Source organism: Equus caballus, chromosome 20, assembly GCF_041296265.1.
Source record: "Equus caballus isolate H_3958 breed thoroughbred chromosome 20, TB-T2T, whole genome shotgun sequence".
In the NCBI taxonomy this organism is placed as follows: Eukaryota; Metazoa; Chordata; class Mammalia; order Perissodactyla; family Equidae; genus Equus; species Equus caballus.
The window spans coordinates 45,154,876-45,182,496 of NC_091703.1; the positions used below are offsets into that span (position 1 = coordinate 45,154,876).

Sequence of the window (27,621 nt, forward strand, 5' to 3'; positions counted from 1 at the left end):
CTATTGAGATTATCATAGTTTTCCTTTTTTATTCCATTAGTGATTGCATTGATTTTTTTCAAATGTATCTCATTACTGAAGTAAACCCCACTTGACTATCATGTTTTGTGACTTTTATATATTGCTGGATTCAATTTGCTGATGTTGTGTTAAGGATTTTTTTGTGTCCGTATTCCACGAAATATACCAGTCTGTCCTTCTCTTGTAGTGTCCTAAGAATTTTTGTAAAATTGGTGTGATTTCTTTCTTAAATGTTTGATAGAATTGACCAGTAAAACAAACTATCAAGATTGGTGTTTACTTTGGAGGAAGATTTTGAGGACAAATTAAATTTCTTTGATACTCATTAGAGATATTCAGAACTTTATTTCATCTCGTGTCAGTTTTGGTACGTTGTGTTTTTCAAGAAATATGTTTCATTGTATAATGTCAAATTTATTGACATAAAGTTGCACATAATATTTCCATATGCTATCCATGCCTGTGGTATCTATAATGATGTCCCTTTTTTCATTCCTGATATTAGTAGTTTGTGTTTTCTCTCTTTAGTTTTACAATCTTTTCAAAGAATCAGTGTTTCGCTTTGTTAATTTTCTCTTTTATCTGTTTGTTTTATTAATTTCTGCTCTGTTGTTATTCTTTCTTCTACTTACTTGAGGTCTAATGTACTTATATTTGATTCTTTAATCCATGGGTTATTTACAAGTGCCTTGTTTCCAAGTATTGGAGGCTTTCCTAGATGTCATATTGCAACCAACTTCTAACACAAGTAAGTGTTCTGTAAGATTTCCATCTTGAAATTTATTGAGACTTGTTTTGTGACTCAGCACCATGGTCAGGCTTGTACATTGCATATGCACTTGAAAAGATGTATTCTGTAGTTGTTGAATGGAATATTCTGTAACGTCATTTAGGACAATTAGGACAAGGTAGTTGATAGGGCCATTCAGGTCTTCTATATACTTACTGATGTTTATGACTAGTTGTTCTGTCAATTACTGAGAAAGGGGCATTAAAATCATCAAAAGTGATTGTGAATTTGTTTACTTCTAGTTCTATCAGTTTATGTTTCATGTGTCTGTAAGCTCTTTTATTAAGCCACATACGTAGATATTTATAATTGCTATGACTTCCTGATGTATAGACCCTTTTATCATTATGAAATGTCAGTGTCCTTTATTAATTCTGGTAATATTCCTTGTCTCAAGGTCTATTTTATCAGATGCTAATATAGTTGCTCCTTTCATAGCCTATCAGTTATACTTGTTTTTACTCTTTTCAGTAGTTGCCCTAGAATTTGCAATATATATTTACAACTAATCTAAGTCCACTTTTGAGAAAGGTTTTCTTCCTCCACTTTTAAAGGATAAGGATTTTACAGGTACAGAATTCTAGGTTTGTGGAGGTTTTTTCTTTCAACACTTTTAAGTATTTCACTCCACTCTCCTCTTGCTGGCATGGTTTCTGAGGAGAAGTCAGATGTAATTCTTACCTTTGTTCCTCTGTAGGTAAGGTGTTTTCTCTTCTGGCTTCTTTCAGGTTTTTTTTCTTTTTCTTTGATTTTCTGTAGTTTGAAGATAATGTACCTAGGTATAGTTTTTTGGCATTTATCCCACTTTGTGTTCTCTGAGCTTCCTGGATCTGTGGTTTGGTGTCTGACATTAATTTAGGGAAATTCTCAGTAATTATTGTTTCAAATATTTCTTCAGTTCTTACTCTTTCTTCTCTTCCTGGTATTCCTATTGCACATATGTTATACCCTTTGTAGGCGTCCCACAGTTCATGGACATTCTGTTCTGTTTTTCTCCCAGTCTTCTTTCTGTTTGCTTTTCAGTCTTAGAGCTTTCTATGGAGAGAGCCTCAAGCTCAGAGATTCTTTGCTGAGCTGTGTCCAGCCTACTAATAAGCACATCAGAGACATTCTTCTTTTCTGTCACAGTGTTTTTGATTTCTAGTATTTCTTTTTTGGTTCTTTCTATCTCTGCCTACATTGCCCATCTGTTCTTCCATACTGTCTACTGTATCGATTAGAGCATGGATATAGCCTTATTAATCATAGTTGTTTTGAATTCCAGGTTTGATAATTCCAACATTCCTGCCATATCTGAGTCTGGTTTTGATGCTTGCTCTGTCTCTTCAAACTGTATTTTTTGCCTTTTAGTGTGTCTTATAATTTTATCTTGGTAGCCAGGCATATGATATCCTGGGTGAAAGGAACTCCTATAAATAGGCCCTTAGTAATGTGTTGGTAAGGAGTGGGGGAGGAGAAGCATTCCATAGTCCTGTGATTAGTTTTCAGTCTTTTAGTGAGCCAGTACCTCTGGACTGTGAACTTTATGTGTGCTTCTTTTTTTTTTTTAATTAATTTTTTTTTTTTGAGGAAGATTAGCCCTGAGCTAACTGCTGCCAATCATCCTCTTTTTTCTGAGGAAGACTGGCCCTGAGCTAACATCCATGCCCATCTTCCTCTACTTTTTTATATGTGAGACGCCTACCACAGCATGGCTTGCCAAGCGGTGCCATGTCCGCACTTGGGATCCAAACCAGCAAACCCCGGGCCACCAAAGCAGAACATGCACACTTAACCGTTGCGCCACTGGGCTGCCCCCTCATGTGTGCTTCTTAATGCTCCCCAACCCCCTTTAGGTGGTCAGGATGGCTAGAGGCATTGGGTATGTCCCTTTTACAGGTCAGTTAGACCCTGATAAAACCCCAGCAGGTTAGTCTCTGATTAAATAGTTTCTTCTGAGGGCAGACTTTGTTAAGAAAAACAGAATGCACTGGCGTATTTCAAAATGGTTCCTTTCCTCTTCCCCTGCTGGAAGGCTGAGAGAATGTTTCTCTGATAATCACTGTGAGAACCTGGTAGAACTTCAGGAAATAAAACTCACTAAAGTTTGGAGACCCCAATGACTGGCTCCCCTGAAGTTGTTAATCTCTCAAACGTGTCCACGCTGAGCCTCCAGCAATTTGTCACTTACAGTTCAGATTTCCCTACATCAGCCCTGGCTCCTGTGGAGGTTTTTGCTCTTGCGTTTCTGTTCTCATAAGTTGTGATTTTCTGTATTCACCTGTTGGTCTCTCCAATTTTGGGGGTAGCAGTTTGCCCTGTGACCTTACTTCGCTTGTTGATCTAAGAGGAATTGTTGATTTTTCAGTTTGTTCGGCCTTTTACTGGTTGTCAGGATGGAGTGGCAACCTCTGAACTTCTTACGTGCTGGACTGGAAACTAGAAGTCTGCGTTCATTTTTTTAAGGATGTACTCTTGAATGTAAAATTCTGAGGTTGACTTTTTTTTTTTACTTTTCAACATTTTAAAGATCTTGTTCCATTGTCTTCTGACCTCTGTTGTTTCTGATGATGCCAGCTTTAATTGGCATATCTATATTCCCTTCTATGAAATGTGTTGGTTTTCCTTAACTGCCTTTAAGATTTTCACTTTCAAAATTTCACTAAAATTTTCACTTTATTTTTTGGATTTTAGCAGTTTGACTGTGATATGCCTAGCTGTATGTTCTTTATTTTATCCTCTTGGGGTTTCTTGGATCTGCAAGTTGATGTCTTTAACCAAATTAGGGAAGTTTAGGTTATTTCTTTAAATACCTTTTTTGCCTTGGTTTTTCTACTTCTTGGACTCCAATTACACAGTAGTATAATTGAGAGACTTTAATTAGTACAGCAGTGCATATATATATATATATATATATATATATATATATATATATAACTTACTAAATATATATGTAATTTAAATATATTTACATATAAATAAATAGTGCATACTCTAAAAATTTTAATAGAAGTGTTGCCTGATCAAGAGAGTTTGGAGGTGACTGCTTTTCACAAAACCCTAGATCTCAGGGATTCTTGGGTGCTTTTGCCAGCCCCGTGTACCTTTAATATGGCAGTTAAGAGCTGCTATGGTAACTGTACACAGCTGTCTTTTTGGTTAAATGATGGGCTCCTAGAAGACAAGGCTCTGGCTTTGCTCTTCTTTGTAATTATATAAAAATACAAAGACAATGGCTGTCAGGTTGATTTTTAAAAATCCAAAACGGTTGTCTATGAGAGGTGAAGTAAAACAGAAAATCACTAAAAACAGGAATAATGGAGAAAAACGCATCAGGCAAAAAGTGTGATACAAACAGAGGCTAGAGTAGCAGACTTCATCTCTGACAAACAGAATTTGTGGTAGGAAACAAAGGACACAAAAGACAACCCAGTTAGAAAATGGGCCAAGGATTTCAATAGACCTTTCTCCAGATGTTCTGGTTGGTTGTGCAACCTTGTAGATACACTAAGAACCACCGAGTTGTACACTTTGAAAAGGTGAATTTTATAATATGTGAATTATATCTCAATTTTCTAAAAAGGATCTGTATATTTGACATTAAAGGAAACCTCAGTTAATTCTCAAGGCTTAGAGCCTTACAGATTGTTCTCCCAATATCTTTAAGGCAATAAAAATTAGAAACAGCAAAAGGGTAGGTTAAATAAATTTTATGTTTAGAAACTAGCATTGCTAAATTAAGTTCAGGAAAATCCCTGAGGAAATTTAGAAAGAGAACTGAGTAACAAAAGCAGTACCTGTTGAAATTGGGGACACAGCTAAAGGGACATTTAGAGAGAAATGCATACCTTTAAAACACAGTAGTCCTCCCCCACCCACGGTTTCAGTTCCCTGCGGTCAGCCATGGTCCAAAAATATTAATTGGAAAATTCCAGAAACAATCAGTTCATGAGTTTTAAATTGCACTCTGTTCTGAGTAGCATGGTGAAATCTCACACTGTCCCACTTAGAGCGTGAATTACCCCTTTGTCCGTGTGTCCATGCTGTATGCGCTGTGCCCAGTAGTCACTTAGTAGCCTGCTCAGTTATCAGGTTGACTGTTGCAGTGTTGGGTTCGGTATAGAAATTGATACCATCTGCAGATAAGGGGGGACTACTGTATTTGCCAAGAAAAAAGCAAGTTTAAAAATTGGTTTCTAAATACTGCTGTCTAATAAAAGGAATCAGAGCTCCAGAGAGAAATGATTGATTCCAGGGTTGGGACAGGGAAAATATAAAATAAGCCTGGAACATCTTGTGTTACCAGAAGGTAAGAAAGTACTCAGAAAGGAGGGAGCGTTTTGAAAAGGCACAGGAGCCAACCTGAAAGAGCTCCCAGTGGCCACAGCTGAAACAATCAATAAAATAAATAATGATAGTATTAAATTATAACCCGTAGAATAAAGTAAATATCCATGAGTCCATACTGATAAAACCAAATATTTGAACAGATAAACGGGGTAGAGGGGATGTTTTCAGTAGCTTTCTCATGCTGAAGAGTTCCAATTAATAAATAAAACAGGAATGAGGGAAATAGAGAATCACTATTAGGCACCTAACACAGTAATAATTGTAGACAAGGTCCCTTGGTGGATGCTAAAACTAGTGGGTGAAAGTTTGAGGAGAAATAGGATATTTGCATAGTCACAGAGTGTCTTCTCAAATATATTTAATTACAGAAGGAAACAGTAGCAACTTTACAGCAGAGAAATCTGGCAGACACAATCTTAATGAAGTGAGCACAGTTAACGTCACCAGTAATAAGACATGTCAAATTAACGTCTTGTGCCCTCTGTTATGATGCACTTGAGAAGGACACAGCATCACTTTTCTGGTATTCTTGCAAAAAAAATGCATACCTCTTCCTAATCATGAAAACATCAAACAAACCCTAATTGTGGGACATCTACAAAATGCCTGACCAGTATCTTCAAAAGGGTTATAGTGATGAAAGTCAGGAAAAGCCCGAGGAACTGTCACAAATTGGAGTAGACTAAGGAGACGTGACATCTAACGAAATGTGGGATCCTATATTGGATCCTGGAAGAGATAAAAGGACCTTAATGGGGAAATTGATGGTATTTGAATAAGGGCTCTAGTTTATTTTGTGCCATTGTTAACTTCCTTGAACTATGGTTAACATTAGGGAAAGCTTGGTAAGGATATAAAGGAACTCTGCTGTTTTTGCAACTTTTCTATAAGTAAAATTATTTGAAAGATAAAAAGTAAATACAAAAATAAACTAAGTAAACATTCAGTTCAAGGAGTTAGAAAAAGAACAATGGGAACCCTCCAAGGAAAAAGAAGAAGGAAGTGAAAAGGTCAGAAAATGAAACAAAAGTAAAAAGTTGAGATATTGACTCTTTGGAATTACTAAGCCAATTTTCTGGCAAGACTGAATAAGAAAAAGAGAAGATGCAAATACACAGAATTCAAAATAAAAATTGAGAAGTATGCTCACTGCGTTCCTTTTGATGATACCTTGCGAAGGTGAATCCGCTGTGTTACTGTGATTGAAAAGCAAATGCCTTGTGGAATTGGAAACGAGGGTGGCGGTGTCCAGTCTGATCTAAGATTTGAGAGATTGTGCAGGCCCCACAGCTGCTAAGTTGTTTGAGCCTGACTAGTTAATAAACAGAACAGTTAAGAGTTTCTTTTGGTCTAGGAGTGCCCTGAAAAAACTGTTGAGACTCTGGAGATGCCATGAACCAAGAAAGTTTGTCAACCTCTGAGATAAGACAATTATGAACAAATAAATCCTAAAAAATGTGAAAACTTACATGAAATGGGTAAATTTGTAGAAAAATGATAAGCAACTTGAATACAGTATGAAAAATCTTGGAGTGGTAATGAGAGAACTTCCCTCCCAAAAACCTCCCATACCTGAATGACTGGAGAGGTGAGTTCTACGGAATTTTAAAGGAATTAATTCCTTTCTTACAGCAGTCACTACAGAAAAGGGGAAAAGAGTGAAAACTTCCTAGCTTTTTATGAGGCTGGTATAATCTTGATTTCAAACCCTGATGAATTTCAAGAGGAGACATTATAAAGCCATTTCCCCTTATTAATGTAGATGAAAGGATCCTAAATAAAATATTAGCTATCTGAGTTAAGAATATACTAAAAAAGTGATGCATCGTGATCAAATGGAGTTTAGTTCAGGAATCCAAGGATAGTTCATCTTTAAAACAATTAATAATATAATTCACTATTTTAATAGTTGACAGAAGAAAAATATGGTTTTCTCATTTGATTCAGAAAAGCATTTTATAAATTTCCGTAGTTTATGATATAAATTAGCAGACAAATTTTATTGAGTATCTATTGGAGTTTTAGAAACTTTTTTTTAGGGACATTTTCAAACATCGTCAAAGTAGGGTGAGTGGTATAATAGACCTGACATGTACTCATTGCTCAGCTTCGGCAGTTACCAGTATGTGTCAACTCTTTTAAATCTCTGCACGCATGTGCACACACACACATAAACACACTTTTTTCCTGCCCTGCCAGATTATTTTGGAGCAAATTTCAGACAGTATGCCATTTATCAATAGTTGGTATTTAGCTTTTTCCTCTACAACCAGTAACATCCTAAAAAATTAACACTAATTCCTTAATATCTAATATCTAGCCAGAGTTGAAATTGTCCAGATTGACTCATCAGTGTGGATTCAAAGTTTACAGATTGCATTTGGCTATTATTCCTCATTTTTTCTTTTGATCTGTCATAGCTCCTCTCCCTCTTTCTTTTCTTCTTTTGTCCACTTATGTTACTAAGAAACCATGTCATTTGTCCTATGGAATTTCCCACATTCTAGATTTGGCTGATTGTGTCTTCATGGTGTGGCTTCACATGTTTCTTTATTCCGTGTGTTTCCTCTAAACAGGTAGTTAGGCTTGACTCAATTCTGTTATGTGATGTGGGGGGAGGGGAGTCATAACTTCATAATTACTGATGTGTAGCTTCTTAGTTCTTTGTATCAAGAGGCACATGATGCTTGGGTGCTTTTGTTTTGTTAAGGTTGATCAGTGGGTTTAGGTACCTGGCAGATGCAACCATTACAAAGGTCTCCATTAGCCTTTTTACCTAATGTTTTAGTGGTCACTGATGCTTGTTGCCTACATCATTATTTCATTGGGGGTAGCGAAACGATGATATTCTAACCTATCATTTCTTCTTTGTTTATTAGCTAGTCTTCTTTTATAAAAGAAACACAGTTTCTCATCAATCCTTTGATTACTCTGAGGTGTAATTTGTATAGGAAAGGCAAGATAAATGCTTGGTTCTTTCTAGAAAGGCACTTTCCTAGTAAACCTACAGTGAACATAATATTTAATGGAGAACCTCTAGGTATGTTTACTTTAATATCTAAAGCAAGACAAAGATGCCTACTGTGACTGCTACTATTTAACATATTACTGAAGGTCCTTGTCAACAGTATAAAGGAAGAACAATAAGTAAATGTGTAAATATTGTAAGGAAAAAGATAAAATTGTTATTATGTACAGACTGTGTACTCATTTACCTTGGGAAAAAAGCACAACAGAATCAACTGTTAGAATGACCTTGAGTTCATCAAGAGTACTAAAAATCAATAGTTTCTTTTCATCATCCTTAACCAATTAGAAAATGAAGTTTAAAAAAAAAAAAGTGTCATTAAAACAAAACCTGGAGGGGCTGGCCCGGTGGTACAGCGGTTAAGTTCACACGTTCCACTTCTCGGCGGCCCGGGGTTCACCGGTTCAGATCCCGGGTGCGAACATGGCAGCGCTTAGCAAAAGCCATGCTGTGGTGGGCATCCCACATATAAAGTAGAGGAAGATGGGCACGGATGTTAGCTCAGGGCCAGGCTTCCTCAGCAAAGAGAGGAGGACTGGCAGTAGTTAGCTCAGGGCTAATCTTCCTCAAAAAAAAAAAAAACACCTGGAAGGTACCTAGATATTAATCTAATCAAGAATACAAAAGACTTAGGAAGAAAACTTTAAAACTTCCATAAAAGACATAGGAAATAATCATGGACATGATAATTTACTCTTATAAGGATGTTATTACTCCTGAAGTTTATCAATAAATTCCAAGTAATCTCTGTTAAATTTTTAGCTGGATTTTTTTAAAGGTCTACTTTTTTTTTTTTCTTTTTTTTCTGGTGAGGAAGCTTGGCCCTGCGCTAACATCTGTTAGCAATCTCCCTCTTTTTTTTCCCCTCCCCAAAGCCCCAGTACATGGTTGTATATCCTAGTCGCAAGTCATTCTAGTTCTTCTATGTGGGATGCTGTCACAGCATGGCTTGATGAGCAGTGCCAGGTCCATGCCCAGGGTCTGAATCAGCAAACCCCAGGCTACCAAAGCAGTACGTGGGAACTTAACCACTACGCCACCAGGCTGTCCCCTAGCTGGCTATTTTTGAGGAACTCTTTAAACTCATCCTAAATGATGTGTGGAAGTATAAGAGTTCGTGAATAGCTAAGTCAACCTTAAAAAGGAGAATAAAGGGGCACTTAGCCTACCAGATATTAAAACATACCACAAAGCCATCCTAATAAAGTGTGCTATGGTATAAGAATGAACAGATCACTCACACGCATTGGAGAGCTGGGATAGAGACCCAACGATATGTGGGGACTAATATATTAGAAAAGAGACACCACAGTGATAGGTAAAAGTTAGATTGTTTAGTAGATGTTGGGAAAAGAAAGTAGCTTGTTATAAATGGAGAAAAAAAACTGTATCTCTTGTACATCATAAACAAAGGTAGACACCAGATGAATTAAACACCTAAATGAGGAAGATAAAACCAAAAGTTTAATAGAAGAAAATGAAAAATATTTTTGTGGGATTGGGGAAAGAAGTTCTTGAAACCTGAAAGCACAAACCATTTATGTGTGTGTGTGTGTGTGTGTGTGTGTGTGTGTGTGTGCATATAAACTTAATTGCATCAAAATAGAGAGTTTTATTCAACGAAGGACCCCATGGGCAAAATTAATACACAAATGACAAATGGGAGACAATGTTTGCAATGTTTAATATTTCCAGGTGATTAATAACATCTAGACTAGGTTATACAGGGAACTCCTGCAAATGAACAAGATAAAGAAAGCAATGCCAGCAGAAAAATGGGCAAAGGTATAAACAGGAAATTTATAGAAAAGGAAACCCCAAAAGCAATAAGCATATGAAGAGTTGCTCAAACATATTAGCTATCAGGGAAATGCAAATTAAAACAACAAGATATTGTTTCATATATGTTAAGCTGGCACATATTGGAAAACTAGATAAAACCAATTGCTGATGAAGATGCAGGACTATAAAAACCCTTACACACTGGTGGGCACTATGTAGCCACTCTGGACAGTAGAATAAGAACTTTACGTATACATGACTCAACGGTTCTGCTCTTGCGTTTATATTGCCAGAGAAAGTCTCAGATAGATCCATAAGCAGACATTTGCAGGGATGTTCATTGCAGCATTATTTGTGGTAGAATGGTCTTGGAGGTAATCCACGTGTCTAGCAGAGGGATAGTAGAGAGAGAAAATGTTTTGAATACACATCGTGGCATGTTATGTAGCAATTAGAAGCAACAAATCAGATGTACCCATACAAAATGAATGGATCATGTTACCAAATTGAAAACGTAAAGAACAGGATAAGTTATATAACAGTAAAATTTGCATACGTTAAAAATACAGGCACTCAAAAACATTTTGCAAGAATATATAAAATAAAAGGGCACACAGTAAGCACCACAGAGTGGTTGCCTCTGAGGAAACAGGAATGAGGATAAGGGGAAATTTAAACATTTTCATGACTCTCTGTCTCGTTTCATGGAATTGTAAAGATTCTTTTATTTAAGATATATCTATAAATGTATCTAATTGGCAATTTGATGAATGCAGATGAAACAACTGAGGGCAGCACAGTCAACCCATCCACCTAGTGGAACTCTTACCCTCCCATCAGAATATCTTATGAACCATATGTGTTGTATGACCATCGGGCATACAGACCAAGTGAGGAGACCCATGTTGATCTATATAGTGAACACTTAGAATGTTTAATTTCCCTTTTAAATTAGTTAAAATTCAAATAGAAATGTAAGTTCTAATGTCTGTTTGTGTCCTAGTTAGATGTCTTGCCTTTCTGGGGGGTGCATACGTACATACCACTTTGAAGACCCTTGGTCTGAAACACCTGTTTGGAGGAAGTTATTTGAAATCTCAGATATATCTTAAGAATTCTTTCTTTTTCTTGTTTTTGGTGAGAAAGATTGGGCCTGAGCTAACATCTGTTTCGTCTTCCTCTGTTTTGTTTGTGGGTTGCAGAATCGCAGAGCATGCGCGCTTAACCACTACACCACCAGGCTGGCCCCTCATAAAATTTTAAATCTATTCCATATATATCTGTGTGTTTTAATATGAAATCTATATTAAATATTTTTATAAAATATAAATATTGCTAAAATATCAAATCCCCAAACCTTTGGGGAGTATTACCATTCTAGTAATAATATTCCTTCAGAGACAGCCAAGCACACATCCAGTATGAGAAACAGCTTCCTAAGCTGACTTCATTGATCAAAGACTCCACAGAGCTTTGGGAATAATAGTTCCTTCTTTCTAACACCAAGGCACTGCACTATTCTAGCTCTTCTAGGATGGATTCCAATTTGAAATATTATGTTGTGAAATATATAGTTATTTTATGACACTCTGATTTTTTTTTTCTTTAACTTTACAGAGACTGTGCAGTTGATCCAACTTGTGTTTTATGCATGGATTGCTTTTTGGGAAGTATTCACAGAGACCATCGATATAGGGTTAGTAATGTCCCGATGATAACTATACCAAATATTGAATTTTATACTAGATACTTTTCTGCCTTTTTAAAATTCCAAGATTTAGCACTAGTACGGGGGGGAGTGGTTTAAGAAATATGTTACTTAAACACCATTAAACCTATGATGGCAGTATAGAAATGAATTATGAATCCAAACTTCTTGGAACATGTGGTTTAAGAAAGGCAACACAGATATCAGCTCTTCTATATTGGTTTTCAACTAGTTAGTTTTGCCATTTTTTTCATGTTTATTATCTTCATAATTCTAGGCTTATGAAGAGGGTTATAAAAAATTAGAAGATAAAGGTGAGAGTTAAAACTGTGAGGGAGGGTATGTGAGAAAATGAGTGAGGAAAGTGACAGGATTATACAGTTAAGAAATGTTCTGTCACTTGCTCACCTTCTACGGAAGATTTGTCATTTCTTGATATTTAAGACGCATTTACTGCAGTGTAGAAGAGGGCCTGGTGCAGAACCTGAGACCTACCAATTTTATTGTTTTTCCTGCTTTAATGCAGTCCGCACTTTCCAAAAATCAGGTGTGTTTGCTCTGAAGTCAGGGATACAGGCAAAGGCAGATTATTGCTTAGCCTGTCCTGGTTCCTCCACTGGAAATTGAACATTCAGAAATTCGGGAACTGTTACTAGCTAGAACTTTTTGCCCTATTTCCAATAAAATGGTGGAGAAGGAATATTGTTATTCCTTCTTGTTATTAATTCTCGTTATTAATTCAGGAGCCCTCTTGGTTCAGGAAGTTCCACCTGTTTTTATTCACTCTCCCCAAGTATTGATAATAATGAACTAAAACAGCTACAAAATTGGACTCCGGGTGTTTTTATATGTTCTCTTTATTTTCATAAATCAATAAGAAAGTCCCAGTTTCCTTTGAGCTGATCTACCTATCTTTTGCAACCAGAACAAGCATAAAAGCTGTAGGCTGCCTGCCCGTGTTTCTTGGCAAATATCTTTGCAGCCCCTGGTAAAGACAGTCATTTGTGGGTTTACATTAATGATATTGTCATATGTAACACACAAATACTTTTCTTTGGGCAAAATATAGTAGGGCTCATTCTAAAATTTGCCTCTAATACCCATTGCTAAACTCTATCACACGAGTATTTTTAAAAAGCAGAATTTTCAGCCTACCAATTATTAAATGATAGGTTCTGTCTTGCTAGATTCCTTGAATCATTGCCATATCTTAAGGAAGTCTGAGTAATTCTTGAACCCTGCAGGTGGTGAAAAGTTGTTATGACCGTACATTCCACTTTTGTATTTCCTGAGCTTCCTTCCTCTTCAGAGAATGCTGTTTAGGGAGTGTTAGAAAAGAAACATAGACTGTTCCTGTCGTTTTCCTGGCCCTTTCTCTCATGCAGATGCAGCACTCTTAGGAGGCTCTTCAGGGCACAGCAGCTGTAGGATATTTATAACTGCTGAACCTGTTAGATCAGCACGAGACCTGTAGCATAGATACCAACATTACACCGATTTAGCCAAAACCCAGCAGGAAAACCCTTGTGATTTTCCTAATTAAGGAAGCCGTGTAGGTAGACAGATTTTACCTCTTTAAAATATCTGTAGTTTACTAGACACTACAAAGCAGCGTATTTTATTTTGAAATCACTTAAATTAGCCTATAGGCTTATTTACAAAAAAGCTTTAAAACATTGAGAGGTTTGACATTTTATTTAATTTTATCCCTCCAAAGGAATTAAACGCCTTAGCAATGTTATTCCCTTAGCACTTGATATTCTTATGTATAATCTGATAGCCCTCAGTAAATACTTATTGACAAGATACTTTACAATTTTTTTTCAAGATGACAACATCAGGAGGTGGAGGTTTCTGTGACTGTGGTGACACTGAAGCTTGGAAGGAGGGTCCTTACTGTCAAAAACATGAGCTTAACACCCCTGAAATTGAGGAAGAAGAGGTAAAAACATTTCCACAAAGTTGTTTTTAAGGAAATACTGTTTTAGCCATGAGTTTAAAGTATTTTCAGACATAGAAATTAGATTATAGTATGAGAAATGGATAAGCAAAATAGTTCTGTCACTATTAACAGTGACCAAGTTTACTTTGAAAGTCTCTTGGATCTTGTGGATGCCATACCATTGCTAGCAGTACACACTTAAAGTTCTGGAAATTTAGTTTAGTTTGGGCTTTTTATTTGTTTGAGCTTTTGTTTTATTTTAAGTATATATGAGGGTGTTTTTTTGTTTCTTTGTTTTTTTTCTGAAGAAGATAAGCCCTGAGCTAACATCTGTGCCACTTTTCCTCCACTTTATATGTGGGACGGCGCCACAGCATGGCTGACAGTGGTGTAGGTCTGCACCTGGGGTCTGAACCTGGGGCACCAAAACAGAGCATACCAAGCTAACCACTGTGCCATGGGACCAGCCCCATATGAGGTTTTTTTAAGTCCTCATTTATTATTGAAGGGATTATTTTTCCTATATGTGTGGAACAGTTAATTTAGTTGATTTCTGTATATTTGTGTAGTGACTAAAGTTTTGTAGGCCAGATAACCTTTGTTTTCTGAAGCCATATGTGGCAACCAATCCTAAACATCATCTCCTGGTAAATCACTGTCATTGGATGTGTGGCATAGCTCAGTACAAGTTATACTCACTCTACCTGTAAACGTGTGCTTTTTAAAGTTGTTGTTTATCCTGCATTATTTTTCTCTAAATGATATTTAGAATTATATAGTGGACTCTCACTAAATACTTGGATCTCTGCTGCTGTTTGTGACAATTTGATGTTTGCTTCAAGATCTTTATTTCGGATTTTATTTTTAAATGGCAAAGAGGTGGGTATATTCAAAGTACTTCTGTACTGTTGGTAGGTCTGATAGCGATTTGAGGCAAGTGGACATTAGTAGTCCTTCCTGGTACACATACCTTACAGTTCTCAAATATTTTAACAGAATGACCAAGACTTTATGGTGTAGGACATTGTCTTTTAGATTGTATTCTGTGTTGTGGACAGATCAAAATTTGTGCAGAATGATTCAGTGCAATGGAAAACACATATTTTGTTTGTGTTGCATTTGCTTTGTGCAAGTGGTCTGGGATTTGCTACAGAGAGACGCCAAGTGATCTGGGTTTCAGCTTTCTCCACTTCTTTGGGAATAGCTCCATTTTTATTTCTTTTAAATATTAGATTGGAGTTCCATACATAAAAATACAAAACAAAGATATAGTTGAAAAAAAGAGTTGTGCTTTAAAAAAAATTGAAAACTTAGTATAAAACTTTAGGACTATGGTAGAAATTATTTGCAAATCATGTATCTGATAAGGATCTAGTATCCAGAATATACATCTTATAATTCAACAAAAAGACAACACAATTAAAAATGAGCAAAGGACATGAATAGACGTTTCTCCAAAAAAGATAATACAAATGAAAAACAATCACAATGAGATACCACTTCATACCCAGTATGATGGCTGTAATCAAAAAAATGGAAACTAGAGGTGATGTCACCCAGATGGCGGAGTGAGTAGTCTTCTTTGCCTCTCCCCCTTCGAATCTACAACTAATTGGACCTTCATCGCTTAACCAAGGATATCTGTATAGCATCTCAGGATGCCTGAGAGACCCGTGCTGCTATACATTGGAAGGTGAACGACTTCCCCCCGGGAGGAGGTGGAGATAGGTGAAAACTCTCCGACCCCTGACCCCCGAGCAGCCTAGTACCTGCAAGTGGCTTTCTTCCAGCGGACTCCCCCATAGCATCGCCACGCACCAAGGCCAGGAGTGTGCGCACACCAGAGGAGCAACAGTGGAAACAGGTGACTACAGCCCTACCTAAGCCCCCCCCGCAATTACACCTAAGCCCAGGGGGAAACTGCAGGGTCCCACACCAGTGGCAGGGAAAGCCTCTACTGGCCATTAGCGGAGAGGCCCCGCCCAGCATTCAGAATGCCGGGAGGGTCCCGAAGAGGAGAATCCTGAGCAGGGCAGCAGCCAGCCAGCTGCCACCGGACTCACGGACTCCGGCTGTCTCCCAGACAGGACAAGGGGCTCCCAGAGATCCCAGGGGAGAGGACTGGGGCTGCGTGGACTTCCAGCGGCCCGGCTCCACGGCCCAGGGGGAAACTCCAGGGTCCTGCACTGGTGGCAGGGAAAGCCTCTACTCACCATTAGCGGAGAGGTCCCACCCAGCATTCAGAATGCCAGGAGGGTCTCGAAGAGGAGAATCCCGGGCAGGGCAGGAGCCAGCCAGCCGCCACCGGACTCATGGACTCTGGCTGTCTCCCAGACGGGACAAGGGGCTCCCGGAGATCCTGGGGGGGAGGGCTGGGGCTGGGTGGAGTTCCAGCATCCCGGTTCCATGGCCCGGGGGAAACTCCAGGGTTCTGTACCAGCAGCAGGGAAAGCCTCTACTCGCCATTAGCGGAGAGGCACCACCCAGCATTCAGAATGCCGGGAGGGTCCCGAAGAGGAGGACCCCAGGCAGGGCAGCAGCCCACAGCTGTTGCCAGACTCATGGACTCTGGCTGTCCCCCAGATGGGGCAAGGGGCTCCCGGAGATCCATGGGAGTGGTCTGGGGCTGGGTGGAGTTCCAGTGGCCCGGCTCCACAGCCCAGGGGGAAACTCTACAGTCTCACAGCAGCCTCAGCGATAGCCTCTGCACAGCACTAGTAGAGAGGCCCCCACCTAGCAATCACAAGGCTGGAAGGCCCTGGGGCAAAAGTAGCATAGCTAGGTGAGCTAACCACAGACTGCAGAAGATACCCATAGCTCTGCTGTGACCTATAGTGGACAAGTGAGATTTTGTGGGCTCTGACAGTGACAGAGCTGCAAATATAGGTGATGCTGCTCCCAGCTGCTGGGAAAGCCCATAACACCGCTGCAGACCCTAAGCAGGGAGCACGTCTAGGTGGTCTGCAACAGTAGGCACCAGCAGCCTGAAGCTCCCTTGCAACTGCCCCCACAGCTGATGAGGGACCCCACAGGACCACTGTGACTATGAGGAGGGGCCTGGGTCCAGTTAGCAACAGCTGACAGGGTTCCTGGTCAGTGCCATCTAAACAGCTGCTCCCCCCCACACACCAGTAGAAACAAGTGGAAGCAGTAACTAAACTCTGTCTCTATGCGGAGGCACAAATCTATACCATCAAGCAGTATGAAAAAATATATTGAATCTCCAGAACAGAAGGAAATGACAAATACACAGAAGACAATCCCAAAGACAATGAAATCTATAACCTAAATGACGATGACTTCAAAACAGCCATTATTAAAGAACTCAATGAGTTAAAAGATAATGTAGATAGACAACTCAACGAGTTCAGGAGCTATGTCACAAAAGAGCTTGATGCTATAAAGAAGAACCAGACAGAAATACTGGACATGAAGAATACAATGGAGGAGATTAAGAAAAATCTGGACTCTGAACAGTAGGGCCGATAATATGGAGGACAGAATTAGCAATTTGGAGGATAGGAATATAGAAATGCTGCAGGCAGAGGAGGAGAGAGAACTAAGACTAAAAAGAAATGAAGAAACTCTCCGAGAATTATCTGACTCAATTAGGAGATGCAACATAAGGATTATAGGTATACCAGAGGGAGAAGAGAAGGAGAAGAGGGCAGAAAGCCTATTCAAAGAAATAATGGCTGAGAACTTCCCAAACCTGGGGAGAGAGATGGAACTTCATGTGACAGAAGCCAGAAGATCTCCAAACTTTATCAATGTAAGAAGACCAACCCCAAGGCATTTAGTAGTGAAGCTAGCAAAAGTCAACGACAAAGAGAAAATACTAAGGGCAGCCAGGCAGAAGGAAATAACCTACAAAGGAACCCCCGTAAGGCTATCAGCAGGTTTCTCTGCAGAAACCTTACAGGCTAGAAGAGAGTGGAATGATCTATTCAAAACTCTGAAGGACAAAAACCTGCAGCAAAGAATACTCCACCCAGCGAAAATGTCCTTCAAATACGATGGAGAAATAAAAACTTTCCCAGATAAACAAAAGTTAAGGGAGTTCATTGCCACAAAACCTCCTCTTCAAGAAATGCTCAGGAAAACCCTCATACCTGAAAAATCAAAAAAAGGAAAGGGGTTACAAAACCAAGAGCAAAGGAGATAAGCAGGACAATAACAGAAAGTAGCAGCTCTCCATCAGAACAGGTTAGCAAAAGTTAAATAAAACATTAAAGATAAAAGGAAGGGAAACACCAAGAATAAATATAACCCTGTCGTTTTAACCACAAACTCACAACGCAAGAAAGAAGAGAAAAAAAAATCTGACAATGACAACCCAGAAGGGGAAGAGAAAAGGGATGGAACGTTTTAATTCAAGGAAATAAGAGGCTGTCAGGAAATGGACTGTCTCATCCATGAGATGTTTTATACAAACCACCTGGTAACCACCAAACAAATAACAAGAATAAAGACACAAATTACAAATAAGAAGAAAGCCAATATGGAAATTTACATACCTGAATTAGTAATCCAAAAATCATGGGACGAGAAACAAAGGAAATGCAAGAGAACCAGAAAACAAGACATAAAATGGCAGCGGTAGGCCCCTACATTTCAGTAATCACTCTAAATGTAAATGGATTGAACTCTCCAGTCAAAAGACACAGAGTGGCAGGATGGATCAAAGAACAAGACCCAACAATATGCTGCCTCCAGGAAACACACCTCAGCCCCAAAGACAAACACAGAATCAGAGTGAAGGGATGGAAGACAATACTCCAAGCTTATAATGAACAAAAGAAAGCAGGTGTCGCTATACTAATATCAAACAAAGTAGACTTCAAAGCAAAACAGATAAAGAAAGACAAAGAGGGGCAGTATATAATGAATAATAAAAGGGACACTCCACCAAGATGACATAACACTTATAAATATATACGCACCCAACACAGGAGCACCAAAATTTGTAAAGCAACTCTTAACGGAACTAAAAAGAGACATCAACAACAATACAATAATAGTAGGGGACCTCAATACCCCATTAACACCAATGGATAGATCATCCAGACAGAAAAGCAACAAGGAAATTATAGAATTAAATGAAAAATTAGACCAGATGGACTTAATAGATATATATAGAACACCTCATCCAAAAACAACAGGTTACACATTCTTCTCAAGTGCACATGGAAAATTCTCAAGGATAGACCATGTCTTCGGAAACAAAGCAAGCATCAATAAATTCAAGAGGGTTGAAATAATATCAAGCATCTTTTCTGATGATAATGCTATGAAACTAGAAATCAACTGCAGGAATAAAGCTGGGACAGGGGCAAAAATGTGGAGACTAAGCAACATGCTACTGAACAAACAATGGATTATTGAAGAAATTAAAGAAGAAATCAAATGTTATCTGGAGACAAATGAAAATGAAAGCACGCCATACCAACTCATTTGGGACACAGCAAAAGCAGTCCTAAGAGGGAAATTCATTGCAATACAGGCTCACCTCAGTAAACAAGAAGAATCTCACATAAGCAACCTCAAATGACACCTAACAGAATTAGAAAAAGAAGAACAAACAAAGCCCAAAGTCAGTAGAAGGAGGGAAATAATAAAAACTAGAGCAGAAATAAACGATATTTAAACAGAAAAGACAGTAGAAAGGATCAATGAAACAAAGAGTTGGTTCTTTGAAAAAATTAACAAAATCAACAAACCCTTAGCCAGACTCACTAAGAAAAAAAAAGAGAAGTCTCAAATAAATAAAACTAGGAATGAGAGAGGAGAAATTACAATGGATACCAAAGAAATACAAGGATCATAAGAGAATCCTATGAAAAACTATATGCCAACAAATTGAACAATCTAGAAGAAATGGATAAATTCCTAGACTTTTACAACCTCCCCAAACTGAATCAGGAAGAAATAGAGAATCTGAATAGACCAATCACAAGTAAAGAAATAGAAACAGTAATCCAAAACCTCCCCCAAAATAAAAGTCAGGACCAGATGGCTTCTCCGGAGAATTCTACCAAACATTCAGAGAAGATTTAATACCTATCCTTCTCAAACTATTCCAGAAAATTGAGGAAGATGGAGCACTACCTAACACATTCTGTGAAGCCAACATCACTCTGATCCCCAAACCTGACAAGGACAACACAAAGAAGGAAAACTACAGGCCAATATCACTGATGAACATAGCTGCAAAAATCCTCAACAAAATTCTGGCAAACCGAATACAGCAATACATCAAAAAGATTATACACCATGATCAAGTGGGATTTATACCAGGGACACAGGAATGGTTCAACATCCACAAGTCAATCAGCGTGATACACTACGTTAACTAAATGAGAAACAAAAACCACATGATCATCTCAATAGATGCAGAGAAAGCATTCGACAAGATCCAACATCCATTTATGATAAAAACCCTCAATAAAATGGGTATAGAAGGAAAACACCTCATCATAAAAAGGCCATATATGACAAACCCACAGCCAACATCATACTCAGCAGACAAAAACTGAAAGCCATCCCTCTGAGAACAGGAACAAGACAAGGGTGCCCACTTTCACCACTCCTATTCAACATAGTACTGGAGGTGTTGGCCAGAGCAATTCGGCAGGAAAAAGAAATAAAAGGAATCCAAATAGGCAATGAAGAAGTAAAACTCTTGCTGTTTGCACAAGACATGATCTTATAAATAGAAAACCCCAAAGAATCCATGGGAAAACTATTGGAAACAATCAACAGCTACAGCAAAGTTGCAGGGTATAAAATTAACATACATAAATCAGTAGCATTTCTATACGCTAACAATGAACTAACAGAAAAAGAACTCAAGAACTCAATCCCATTCACAATCGCAACAAAAAGAATAAAATACCTTGGGATAAATTTAACCAAGGAAGTGAAAGATCTATACAACAAAAACTGCAAGACTTTCTTGAAAGAAATTGATGACAACATAAAGAGATGGAAAGACATTCCATGCACATGGATTGGAAGAATAAACATAGTTAAAATGTCCATACTACCTAAACAATCTACAGATTCAACACTATCCCAATCAGAATCCCAATGACATTCTTTACAGAAATAGAACAAAGAATCCTAAAATTCATATGGGGCAACAAAAGACCCCGAATTGCTAAAGCAATCCTGAGTAAGAAGAACAAAGCCGGAGGCATCACAATCCCTGACTTCAAAACATACTACAAAGCTACAGTAATCAAAACAGCATGGTACTGGTACAAAAACAGGTGCACAGATCAATGGAACAGAATTGAAAGCCCAGAAGTAAAACCACACATCTTTGGGCAGCTAATCTTCAACAAAGGAGGTGAGGGCCTACAATGGAGAAAAGAAAGTCTTTTCAACAAATGGTGCTGGGAAAACTGGACAGCCACATGTAAAAGAATGAAAATTGACCATTCTTTTTCACTATTCACCAAAATAAACTCAAAATGGATCAAAGATGTAAAGATTAGGCCTGAAACAATGTCTTCTAGAAGAGAATATAGGCAGTACGCTCTGTGACATCAGTTTCAAAAGAATCTTTTTGGACACCATAACTCCTCAGACGAGGGAAACAATAGAAAGAGTAAACAAATGGGACTTCATCAGACTAAAGAGCTTCTTCAAGGCAAGGGAAAACAGGACTGAAACAAAAAAATAGCCCACTAATTGGGAAAAAATATTTACAAGTTATTTATCCAACAAAGGATTAATCTCCATAATATATAAAGAACTCACACATCTTAACAACAAAAAATCAAACAACCCGATCAAAAAATGGGCAGGGGACATGAACAGACATTTCTCCAAAGAAGATATAAGGATGGCCAATAGACACATGAGAAGATGCTCATCATCACTAATCATCAAGGAAATGCAAATCAAAACTACACTAAGATACCACCTTACGCCTGTTAGAATGACAAAAATATCCAAACCCAAGAGTGACAAATGTTGGAGAGGTTGTGGAGAAAAAGGAACCCTCATAAACTGTTGGTGGGAATGCAAACTGGTGCAGCCACTATGGAAAACAGTATGGAGATTTCTCAAAAAGTTAAAAATAGAAATACCTCATGACCCAGCCATCCCACTACTGGGTATCTATCCAAAGAACTTGAAGTCAGCAATTCCAAAAGTCCCAGGCACCCCGTGTTCATTCCAGCATTATTTGCAATAGCCAAGATGTGGAACCAACCTAAGTGCCCAGCAACTGACAATTGTATAAAGAAGATATGGTATATATATACAATGGAATACTACTCAGCCATAAAAAAGGACAAAATCGTCACATTCACATCAACATGGATGGACCTTGAGGGTATGATGTTAAGTGAAATAAGCCAGACAGAGAAAGACGAACTCTGTATGACTCCACTCACAGGTAGAAGTTAACATATAGACAAGGAGAACTGATCGGTGGTTACCAGGGGAAAAGGGGATGGGGGAGGGCACAAAGGGTGAAGGGGTGTACCTACAACATGACTAACAATAACGTACAACTGAAATTTCACAAGGTTGTAAACTATCATAATCTTAATAAAAAAATAAATAAAATGGAAACTAAGTATAGGTGAGGATTTAGAGAAATTGGAACATTTGTACATTGCTAGTGGGAATGCAAAATGATCCAGCACCGTGGAAAACAGTCTGGCTGTTCCTCAAAATGTTAAACATGGAGGTGCCATATGAGCCTATAACTCTACTCATAGGTATATGTCCAAAAGAACTGAAAATAAGTAGTCATGTGTTACTTAATGATGTTCTGAGAAATATGTTGTTAGGTGATTTCATTTTTGTGTGAACATCATAGAGTGCACTTACACAATCCTAGATGGTAGAGCCTTCTACATAGCTAGGCTATATGATGTGGTACTAATCTCATGGGACCACCACTGTGTACACAGTCTGTTGTTAAGCGAAATGTCGTTATGCGGCACATGACTGTATTCAGATAGGTACACGCACACGCATGTTCGTAGCAGCGTCGTTCACAAAAGCCAAAAAGTAGAAACGGCCAAAATGTGCATCAGTGGATGAATGGATAAACAAATTGTGGTATATACATACAATATAATATTACTCGGCCATAAAACGGAATGAAGTACTGATGTGTGCTACAACGTGGATGAACCTCCATCACGTTATGCTGAGTGAAAGAAGCCAGACACAAAAGGTCACATATTGTTTGATTCCCTTTATATGAAGTATCCAGCATAGATCAATCTGTAGAGACAGAACACAGATTAGTGGTTGCTATGGGCAGGGGAAGTGGAGAATGGGGAAAAACTGCTTAATGAGTAAGGGGTTTACTTTGAAGTGATAGAAATGTTTTTGCAATTATATCGAGGTGGCAGGGGCACAACATGAATGTATGAAACACCACCGAATTGTTTACTTTAAAATGGTTAATTTTGTGTTCTGTCAGTTTCATCTCAATAAGTTATTTAAAAAGAGAAACTTTAGGATTTCTGTTACCTTTTTATCTTTGTTTTAGAGTAGATTTAAAGTAGTTTTCTAAGAAAAATTATGAATGAGCTTACCGTTACTCTTTTGGCTTTATCCTCACACACAAGTGGGGTGGCTATCAAATAGTGTCAACTTTGGTTAGTTTCCTGAATTTTAAGAAGATGCCAGCAAGGTGGCCTGCCTGGCTGAAATTATATAGTCCTGCCTAGAGAATATATACTCCAGCAACTTGACAGAATAAAACCTCTAGACTGCCATTTAATTCCTACTTAGGAATTCGGTTAAGAGAAGTGAAGTCTTCAAGGATAAGACTGTAAGATAATGAAAAGATAGCATTGTGTTAAGCATACCTGGTCTCCACTCACTAAATTCATACATATATCTAGATTTTCTATATTTTATGCTTGAAATGGAAGAGAGATATATTTGGAATGTACTTTTTTAGTCTGTTGTAGAATTGTTTTATTTTTGAACATAATTTTTTCATTATACATTCAGCCTGCATCTTAGAAAAAGTTGGGAAAAACTTGATAATATACTTCTGTAGGGGTAATATTTAGAAGTTCTACAGGTCTTCTTAACTCTTGGCATTTGGAGTTGGGCGTTTCTTCATTGTGTAGGTCAGAGATGGCCAAAGGATGGCCAGAGCTTGTCTGCAACCTGTTTCCTGGCGCCACCATAAGCTGAGAGTGGTTTTTATATTTTTAAATAGTTGAAAAAAGTATTTTGTGGCATGTGAAAATTGTATGAAATTCAAATTCGTGTCCATAATAAAATTTTATTGCAACACAGCCATGCTTAATTGTTTCTGTATCGTATAGCTGCTTTTCTGCTACAACAGCAAAATTGAGTAGCTATGACAGAGACCCTACAGCCTGCAAAAACTAGAATACTTACCATCTGACTCTATAGAAAGTTTGCTAACCCCAAGTATACACTGTCGGAAGCATTGTGTTTATTATACCTGATCCCCACTCACTAAATGGCAATAGCATCTCTCTCTCATTGCTGTGACAACAGTGAATGCCCAAATAGGTTTCTAAATGGGCCGTTGAGTGTGGGGGTGAGTAGGAATGCTGGTGGGATGGTACCTCTCCTTGTTGAGAACCTCCATATACTATATATAATGTCTCCTTTGTTGATCTTCATATGAAACAGGAATTCCCCTTAGGTCTCTGCATTAGGAAATACTGTTTCTCTTGTTGTGAGCCTGATAACTGATTGTGTTTCCTTTTGTTGAGGCTTCTAGGAAACAGCCTGTCTGTAGTAGCTGTATGGAAATTTACCTGATCTGCATTTATAAACAGATGTTATCTTGACTTTAGTTTATCTTCCTACCTTTATTTTCACTTTACCTGCTTTATACATCTATTTTTTAATACTGTTTTATTACACTGGATATAAAAGTTTTACGAAAAATAGGACATGAGATGTATTCTTAAGTTGCTGTAAATCGTTTTTCGAATGAAATTTAGTTCAATAACAAATATTAACTGAGTGATCAACCTCAGTGAAGATTTTTTTTAATCTGAAATTTTCACTTAATGCTGTTCTCATCTCATTTGAATGCACATCAGTGATTATTAATAGCTAAATATTATGCTAAGTACTATACTTGTTTTGTCTGATTTAATTCTCAGAACAGCCCCATAAGATAAATACTGTTACCAATATTTTGAAACTGCAGAAGCTTGAGTTTTAGAGAGATTAAAACACTTGCCCAACATGTCCCACAGAAAGTGCTGGAGCTGGGCTTTGAACCTAAGTAGTGTAGACTCTGGTGATGGAACTCTTTGACGGTACATTATACTGGGTTTTAAAAACATTTTTAGCAGTGGAATTGTTTTTAAGTAAAATTCTAATTTAAAAATCCCAATAATAAGGGGGCTGGCCCCGTGGCCGAGTGGTTAAGTTCATGCGCTCCGCTGCAGGCGGCCCAGTGTTTCGTTGGTTCGAATCCTGGGCGCCGACATGGCACTGCTCATCAAACCACGCTGAGGCAGCGTCCCACATGCCACAACTAGAAGAACCCACAACGAAGAATATACAACTATGCACCGGGGGGCTTTGGGGAGAAAAAGGAAAAAATAAAATCTTTAAAAAAAAAAAAAAATCCCAATAATAAAATAGATAAAAGTGGTATTATTAATGAGTTTTTTTTTATAAGTTGAAATGTATATTATTTACTTGTTAGAAGTCAATTCATGAAATAAGTGTGGTTGTTTTGATGGCTGTTCAGTTTCTGGTTTATTTCTAGTTTTAGTTGGGCAGTACAGAAGGGTTCCTGGACCCAGTTCCAAAATGTGTGTGGAAGCTTCCCCACACCAACAGGCAGTTCTTGGACCCGAGCAGTGTGTCTGAGAACTCAGCTCAGTTCTGACACTACCTACCCAGAGACAGAATCAGATTCCACAGGTAAAGGGCAAAGTCCCACAAGACCTCCCTCCACTTCAGTCTCAAGCTCAGGCGCTTCTGACCGACCAGCTATACCTGGAGGTTCCCACCACCCCCTGCAACTCCAGTTCCGTTAATTTGCTAGAAAGGCTCACAGAACTCAAGAAAGCTGGTTTATTCACTGGATTACTGATTTATTACAAAGGGTATTAAAGGATACAAGTCAACAGCCAGATTCATAGGGTGAGGTCCTGAGCAAAGGAGCTTCTGTCTTCATGGAGCTTGGGGCCTGGCATGGTGGCACATGGAAGCGTTCTGGTTGCCCACCATAAGTATCCTGGAAGCCCTCCCATAAAAGGGGCCAACGAGCTGTCCTTTTGGGTTTGTATGGAGACTTCATTATGTAGTCATGATTAACTCATTGGCCATTGGCAATTAATTCAACCTCAAGTCCCCTCCTCCCCGGAAACCGGTGTTGGACTAAACGTTCTGGTCCTCTGATCACATGGCTGGTTCTCCTGGCAACCAGCCCCAACCCTTTTGGGTGGGGTCCAAAAGTCAACTTCATTAACGTAAACAAGAAATTCGAAGGTTTTGGGGAGCTGTGAGCCAGGAACTATAGGCAAAGACCACATGTACAGTATATGGGAAATATATTTTGGTTATCTGAATGACCAAATATATATATATATATTTTTTAAGATTTTCTTTTTTTCTTTTTTCTCCCAAAGACCCCAGTATATAGTTGTGTATTTTTAGTTGTGGGTTCTTCTAGTTGTGGCATGTGGGATGCTTCCTCAGCATGGCTTGATGAGCGGCACCAGGTCCACGCCCAGGATTCGAACCGGCAAAATCCTGGGCCACAGAAGCAGAGCGGGCAAACTTAACCACTCGGCCACAGGGCTGGCTGCCTGTATTTCTTATAAATAACAATATTGTAGGCAATATGGAGAAAATCCTTATTCATATCTTGTTTGCATATGACAACAGTTAAAATGTTTATTGTAATACACACATTTTTTATAAAAGTTTATCACATAAAAGATTAGAGTTCTCCGCAATTCCCACTGCCCTCTAAGATAACCATAGATAACCTTTTTAACAGTATGCTGTGCATTCTTCTAGTTTGAATGATGAAGAAATCAAAGTTGGCTCACTGACAATCCTTGAGTTCTCTAACAAATGTAGTCCAAGAATCAGAGTTATTAGTCATAATTGATACTACAACATAGGATAAGATGGTCATTTATTTTCTCATTCCAACTGACTTAGGCTGTGGTGAGAACACTTTGAGCAGGTCTTTCCTAGCATTTAATTTACATATGAGTAGACTTGGACAACCTAGCATCTCTTCACTGCGGAGAGAATTCTTTTTTTTTTTTTAACTTATTTTATTTTTTAAAAAAATTTTTATTGAGATTATGATAGTTTCCAATCTTGTGAAATTTCAGTTGTACATTACTGTTTGTCAGTCATGTTGTAGGTGCACCACTTCACCCTTTGTGCTCCCTCCCACACCCCATTTCCCCTGTTAGCCACTAATCTATTCTCTTTGTCTACATGTTTAACTTCCACATGTGAGTGGAGTCACACAGAGATTGTCTTTCTCTATCTGGCTTATTTCACTTAACATAATTTCTTCAGGGTCCATCCATGTTCTTGTGAATTTGACAATTTTATCCTCTTTTATGGCTGAGTAGTATTCCATTGTATATATATACCATATCTTCTTTATCCAATCATCAGTTGATGGGCACTTACGTTGCCACCACGTCTTGGCTATTGTAAATAATGCTGGAATGAACATAGGGGTGCATAGGACTTTTGGAATTGCTGACTTCAAGTTCTTTGGATAGATAACCCAGTAGTGGGATGGCTGGGTCATATGGTATCTCGATTTTTAATTTTTTGAGAAACCTCCATACTGTTTTCCATAGTGGCTGCACCAGTTTGCATTCCCACCAGCAGTGTATGAGGGTTCCTTTTTCTCCACAACCTCTCCAACATTTGTTACTTTTTGTTTTGGTTATTTTTGCCATTCTAATGGGTGTAAGGTGATATCTTAGTGTAGTTTTGATTTGCGTTTCCCTGATGATTAGTGATGATGAACAGCTTTTCATGTGCCTGTTGGCCTT

General features: G+C 38.3%; 1 protein-coding gene across 23 annotated transcripts in view; it reads left to right on the plus strand.

The window, feature by feature from the left end:
* UBR2 (ubiquitin protein ligase E3 component n-recognin 2) overlaps nucleotides 1-27,621 on the plus strand; it is a 126,235-nt gene that overhangs the window by 23,009 nt on the left and 75,605 nt on the right. For 17 of the 23 annotated variants that reach the window (XR_011430040.1, XR_002802280.2, XR_002802281.2 and 14 more), the window contains exons 3-4: nucleotides 11,568-11,646; nucleotides 13,487-13,600. The exons of the other annotated variants lie outside the window; for them this stretch is intronic. Coding sequence is in view for 10 of the 17 variants with exons in the window: in XM_005603921.4 (XP_005603978.1) it covers nucleotides 11,568-11,646; nucleotides 13,487-13,600 (193 nt within the window). In the remaining 7 variants the exon portion in view is untranslated. The remainder of the gene's footprint in view (nucleotides 1-11,567; nucleotides 11,647-13,486; nucleotides 13,601-27,621) is intronic. 23 annotated transcript variants of the gene reach the window in all.